Source organism: Condylura cristata, unplaced genomic scaffold (assembly GCF_000260355.1).
Source record: "Condylura cristata isolate star-nosed mole 26May11 unplaced genomic scaffold, ConCri1.0 scaffold00005, whole genome shotgun sequence".
Classification (NCBI taxonomy): domain Eukaryota; kingdom Metazoa; phylum Chordata; class Mammalia; order Eulipotyphla; family Talpidae; genus Condylura; species Condylura cristata.
Genome location: NW_004567106.1, coordinates 65,981,139 through 65,987,947, shown reverse-complemented (window position 1 = coordinate 65,987,947; position 6,809 = coordinate 65,981,139). Strand labels below are relative to the sequence as shown.

General features: G+C 44.8%; 1 protein-coding gene across 1 annotated transcript in view; it reads left to right on the top strand.

Moving 5' to 3' along the window:
• The window catches only part of SVOPL (SVOP-like), a 43,303-nt gene that overhangs the window by 22,814 nt on the left and 13,680 nt on the right, over positions 1-6,809 (top strand). The window contains exons 11-13 of the mRNA XM_012720796.1: positions 458-569; positions 1,168-1,249; positions 2,949-3,038. Coding sequence (XP_012576250.1) covers positions 458-569; positions 1,168-1,249; positions 2,949-3,038 — 284 coding nt within the window. The remainder of the gene's footprint in view (positions 1-457; positions 570-1,167; positions 1,250-2,948; positions 3,039-6,809) is intronic.

Here is a 6,809-nt window from a genome sequence, read left to right as displayed (position 1 = left end):
GGGGGGCTGATGAGCTTGTTTTCACTGTTCCGGCACCCCTTAACCTCTTGCAGCGCCTAACTTGCAAATTCAGTTATCATAGTTTGGGCATCTAGGAAAACCTACATGGGCTTTGGCGGCCTGGCTCCCAGCACCCCGGGGCGTCTTGGGGTCTATTCCCCAAGATTCGGTGGGGAGGGCAGGGGTTACAGCACTTAAAATCAGTGGCACCTTGAATTTGTAGAAGACATTTGAAGTGGAGGTGTCGCGAGTGGGCCTTGGACACTAGACCTAGGGGGGTGACCAGCTCCCCGATATGACCTGTCCTTCAGTATCTGACCCTGGGGTCCTCGTTCAGGTGGGTGAGGACAGCAGCTGTGACGCTGGTGAGGTTTAGGTCACCACGAGGTCTGTCAGGGGTGCTGGGTGCCACCTGCTTCCTGTCCCCCTGAAACTGCCTTTGTCACTTGCTTTCCAGTGAACCCCTTAAACATCCTGGGCATTAACTTCCTGGGGAGACGGCTGAGCCTCTCTATTACCATGGGGTGCACCGCTTTATTCTTCCTGCTCCTCAATATCTGCACTTCAAGGTATTTTCTGTTTTGAAATCTACTGGTGTGTGGCTGTTTTCAAGTGAGGTTTCCTGGTCCTGTCTCCAGTTTAGGGGGGCAGTGGGCAATCATGGTACAGTGGAGATTAGGCCGCTTGTCTAGAAGATCTTGCCTGGTGCCACTCTGCCCACTGCCTCTTGCTGGGCCTCCCCTCGAGGCATCCTGGAGCGGGGTGGGGGTGCCACCCCAGTCTGCACTCACATCACCCATCAGTGGTGGCCTCTGCTACTCAGTGCCAGGGCAGTTCTGGTAACCCGCCTGTGCTGGGAAATACATTTCACCTTCAGCGCCATCCTACCTTCTGGAGTGGCCACGATTTTAGGTCATCTTACAAACGTGCCATTTTGGGGTGTGGGGCAGGTGTGCTAATGGGGGTGGAGGGCACACTTGGGAATGAGGAGCATGGGGCATAGGATGAAGGCTGGAATCAGGTGTTTTCTTTAGGACCCACAATCAGGCCAGATGAAAAGCAGCAGCCCTGGGGCCTCCCCTAGTGGTGGGGGGAGGGGTGTCCCTGGGTGGGGGCGGGGTAGGGCCTCCACATTGCCCTGGTAACTTCCTCTCTTCTGCTCCCCAGCGCCGGGCTCATTGGCTTCCTCTTCATGCTGAGGGCTTTGGTAGCAGCCAACTTCAACACCATCTACATTTACACTGCTGAGGTGGGTTTTGGGGAAAGTGTTGGTTTTCTCTGGGGGTGCAGGGGGTGCAGATTAAGGTGTCACACGGTTCATAGACTACATCCTAGGTCCTATGGACTTTTTGAATATCCTATTAAAAGGACTCCAGAGAGTTGGTGGTTCTCCCCCCCCCACACACACACCCCACTGAGCCCTGTGAAGCCAGTCAAGAGGAGAGCTGGAGTCTCCGGGCTTCTTCACTAAACGTGTAAAGGACAAATCTTCGTCTTTGCCTGTGCTTCCAGAAAGAAGGGGCCAGAAACAGCTTGTGTTGCAGTGAAAAACTCCACTGCTGGTTTTGAAACTGGAATGCTCCCCTACCCTTTGAAAGATCAGTTCCTTCCACTAGTTGCTACCTAAGCTTATTTACAGTTGAATGATTTAGACTTAATAAATCTGTTGAATTCACACACTTTTCCCAGGGTGAACCAGAGGACTTTCGGGTATTCCTCAAATAGTGCATCAACCTGTTTGGCCATTCAGAGATACAGAAAATGGCGCTTTAGGGATTGGCAAAAGTTCCTATTCAAGTCAGGAAAGGCAGAAGTCTGTTCAGATCTGATGGTGTCAAATTCACAAAAGCCAGAGGAAAAATTACTTTCTTTCCCCCACCCCAAGAAAAATAGGAAATTGTGGCATCTTTGAAATATACAACACTTCATCTAGCTCCACTAATAAATCTAAAATTATTTGTGAGTTATTAACCTAAAATGTGATGTGGTATATGCTTGTAGAATTCCACTGGGAATATTCAAGAAGGGTCAATTTTAACTTTTTAAATACGGTTTTAAAAGTATTAAGATGTGTAGCTGGAGCTGATCATCTATCCCACCTCCCAGAATTGTCAAAATAGGAACAAGCCTTTATTGATACTATACAAGGAAAAGACCATGTATGTGAACTCGGTCTTCAGTTGTAGTCAACAGTCTCATTTCCAGAAAGAGCAAAGCTCCTGGGGAAAGGGTCTCCCCCACCCCAGTCTTTCCCTTCTAAATGCAGCACGTCCCCATGGCAGGAACACATCTTGGTTTTGCATCTGCCACGGTGCGCCTGAGGGACTACGTGCTTTAGCGACCTGAGAGAAACTTTCATGGTACTATACAGCACTGAAAAGTTCCAAGTTTTGAAAGCAATTCTTTCCTCTCAAATATCCTCCCAATAATCTTTAAGTAATACTGGCTTACTTATGTAACTTCTGCCAATTCCTGTTAGATTTGAGTCCGTGAAATACAGCTGAAATTTTACTCTAAATATAAACTGCAGCAAGAAAGTCGGCATTATCGGGAGGTTCTGCCGTGACATCATGACTGTGCCTGGCACTGGGGCCAAATTTCTTACTGTGTCTGGGTCAAAGGTCACGTTGGCTCATTTGGGGAGTATGATCTTCTCTCTCAAACATTGTCATGTTTCAAACTCTAAAATGAAAAATCTTCTGCCTCAGGCTTACTATTTTAAAACTATCAGGAATCATTAAACATATTTAAAATTCAAATTCAAAGGATAATTTCTAAGGGATTTCCTCCCTGGTTTTGTTAATTCAAGTTCTGAACTTGAGAAAATGAACACTTCCTACGCCAGACCCAGACCCTGTCTGTCTATAGAGAACATAGGTTCTGGATGGCTCTACTGAAGGTGGACAGGGAGAAGCCTGCGCTAACTGTGCTTTCTCTGCTTCCCTCAGGTCTACCCCACACCCATGCGAGCTTTGGGGATGGGGACCAGCGGCTCTCTGTGTCGCATCGGGGCGATGGTGGCACCATTTATAGCCCAGGTATGACTGCGAGATGATCTCAGGGGGAGGTGGGGAAGAGGCGCTGGGGCCCTTCGGCCTTGGGTTCCGTTCACTCGATGCATTTTGAGTTATTCTCTACCAGGTTGATGAATTTGGGTGGGGAGTTGTTTGATGGATCTGGGTGGGGAATGAGGCTAATTCAGTGCTTCCTGTTTCCAATCGTCTGTGGTATGCAGGAGCTGCGTACAGGGTTTGGGTTTTGTTGGGTATTGTTGGAGGGTGCAAAGGAGGTAACAGGAGGTGGATCAGGTAAGAGTGGGCTCCAACCTTGACCCTGGACCTGTGGTGAGAGCCTTGTCAAGAGGCAGGAAGGCAGATGGGGTTCCTTAGCTCCTTGGCCTCACAAATACTTATTTCTTGATACATCAGGATTGCGTTGGCTATACAGTGTCTTTGGTGATTCCATGCAAACTTCAGGATTGTTCTAGTTCCATGAAAAATGCCATTGGAATTTTGATAGTGGTTGCATTGAATCTGTAGAGTGTTAGGGTCATGTGGACATTTTGATAAGATTCTTTCTGTATGTATGAAATTCCTTTGTCTTGAATTTTCTTCATCTGTGTCTTAGATTTCATTATGCAGGTGGGATTATTATTATTTTTTTTATAATTCACTATTAGTACATAGAAGTAAAATAGATTTTGGCCTAATGATTTGTGCCATGCAACTTCATTGAATTCATTTATTCGCGTAGTCTTTTGGTGGAACCTTTAGGTTTTCTGTATGATGTTGCTTATCTACAAGACAAGACAATTTCCAACTTCCTTTCCAGTTGGTATGGCTTTTGTTTCCTTTTCTTATCTGATTGCTCTGGCTAGAACTTCCAATACAGTGTTGAACAAATGTGAAGATGAGTAGCCTTTTCTTGTTTCTGATCTGAGAGAAAAAGCTTTCAGCTTTTCACCATTGAGTATGATGATAGCTGTGGGCCTTCATGAGTTGAGGTATATTATGTCTATCCCCACTTTGTTTAGTAATATATATATATATATTTTAACCATAAATGAATGTTGAATTTTGATGCTTCTTCACCCTCCCCCCACTACTGAGATAATGATTTTTATTCCCCATCTTGTCCATGGGGAATGTAACTTTGGTTTCTGCATGTTGGCATCCCTGGGCTAAATCCCACTTGATCATGGTGTGTGATCCTTTTACCATACTGACGTTAGTGTGTTAGTATTGTTTTGAACATTTTAAAATCTATGCTCACTGGAGATAGTGGGCTGTAATTTTTTTAAAGACTTATTTATACGTACTAGAATTGGGGTACAAGCCAGAAATGCAGGGGGTGAGCGAACTCACCATAGACCGAGTGGGGAACAGAACAGGCAGATAGACTGAAATACACTGCTGAGGGAGGCACACGCAAGACAGGAGGGGTCTGTTGTGCCATGGGGGTTAGCTCCCTGGCGGGGTATCAAACTCGTGCTGCAGTGGCTTTGGAGAGCTTCATAGTGCTACGCTTGTGCAACCAGGGAGGGCCTTTGGTCTATTTTTTTTGTTTGTTTTTGATATTAAGATAATGCTGCCTTGCAAAATGAGTTTAGAAACAAGCATGCATGGAGCGCCACCTCCCCCCCCTCCCCACAGTGTTTGGGAAGAGTTTGAGAAGCATTGACATCAGTTATTCTTTAAATATTGGTTGAATTTCACTGGTGAAGTCATTTCCACTTATATACTATTGCAACTGGAAAAGATGCATGATATTTTCATGTTACAAAATTAAGATCTGCTTTGTAACTTAACATACAACCATCCTGCTCCATGCAGGCTTGGGAAGAATGTATACTCTGTTGCTTTTGGATGGAATGTTGTATGTTAAAACATCTGATCTGGGTCTCCCTGGTGGCCCTGGAATTGAGTCTCAGGTCAACTATCACCTCTATGGCCTGAGTTCAATCACAGCCAGGGAACTGACCACATGGCGCAGCAGACCTCTCCTGTCTCACCTGCTGCTCCCTTCAGCAGTGGATTTCGGTAGATCTGCGTGTTCTGCTCCCCACTCTGTGTCGTGAATCTCCCCTCTCCCCCTGCCACTTCTGCCCCTCCTGCACTTCTAGCTTACACCCCATCTCTTCTATGCAAGGGCAAATAAAATATTTTTTAAAAGGGTCCATTGATCTGATGTCAATCAAGGCCAGTGTTTCCTTGCTAGATGACTCTCCATGATGAGAGGGCACTCTTCTGTCATTGATTGCTATTTCTCTTATGTCTGCAAATGTTTGTTTTATTTAGGGGCTTCTAAGTTGGGTGCCTAAATATTTACAATTGTTTCTCCTCTTGTTGAATTGATCATTTTACCATTATGTAACCAACGTCTCTGTCTCTTACCAGTCTTTATCTTAGTCTATTTTGTCTGATGTAACTATCCTGGTATCTTTTTGTTTCCATTTTTCTTTTTCTATCCATTTTACTTTGTGTTCCTACAGCTCCAGTCAGCCTCTTGTAGTGGCCTCTTTAGATGGGTCTTATTTGCATCCAGTCAGTCACTGTCTTTTGATTGGAAATTTGGCCTATGTATATATAATCATTAACAAGTATATTCTTATTACCATTTTGTTCATTGTTCTCTACCTGTTCTTTCCACTCTTGCTTCCTTTGTGAGCTGATTTTTCTGTTCCTTTTTGTGTATCTTGTACAGGCTTTTGGTGCTTGGTTACCAGGCTGCTTCCAAGGACAGCTTAGCTATCATAATCTGTCTAGTTGATAGTAGCCTGGGTTTGAATGCATTCTAAAGTTCTGTGCTTTTATTCTCCCTCCCCATTTTTTGTTTTCGATGCCCCAATTGACATCTTTCAATCCTGTGAATCCATTCACAAATTACTTTTTTTTTTTTTTTTAAAGATTTGTTTATGCATACAGAACTGGGGTACAGGCCAGAGTGCAGGGGCAGTGAAAGGATTCACCAGAGACAGAGTGGGGAGCAGAATAGGCAGACTAACAAAGTACACTGCTGAGGGGAGCAGTGGGTGGGTCAGGAGAGGTCTGCCTCACCATGTGTGTTACTTCTGGGGTAGGGATTGAAATTGCACTGAAGTGGCTGTAGCCAGCCTTCAGTGCTGCCTGCTAATCTATTCTTTACTATTTTTACCATTTGTGTAGAAACCCTTATAAGCATATGATTAACCCATCACCTTTACTTTAGCTTAGTCTACATTTTACTGTTAATCTTTACTAGTGAGATTTATTTTCCTGATACTAATTATCCCCTTTGTTTCCCTTAAAGACATCTTTAATATGTTCTGTCTAATGGCGATGAACTGTAACTTTGATCTGTCTGGAGAACACTTTGTTCTCCTTCACTTCCGAAGGATGGCTTTGTCTGGTAGCTTGTTCTCTGTAGGCAGATTCTCCTTTCCGCACTTTGAATATATTGTGCCTTCTGACCTAAAAAGTTTCTGCTGAAAAGCCTGTGATTGGGTGAGGGCAACATTCTCTTCTATGGACATGTTTTTTTCCCTTTAACTTTTGACTCTTTGCATAGAAGAATTGGGGTGTAGGCCAGAGGGGCGGTGGGTGAGAAGATTCACTAGAGACAGAGTGGGGAGCAGAACAGGCAGATCTACTGAAATCCACTGCTGAGGGGAGCAGCAGGGAGACAGGAGTGCAGTGTGGGTCACTCGCTGGCCGGGGATCAAACTCAGGCCTATGTGGTCGTGCTGAGATTTAACCACGAAGCCACCAGGGAGGCTCTAACTTTTTTTTTTTTTTAAAGATTTATTTATTTATTCATACAGAACTGGGGTA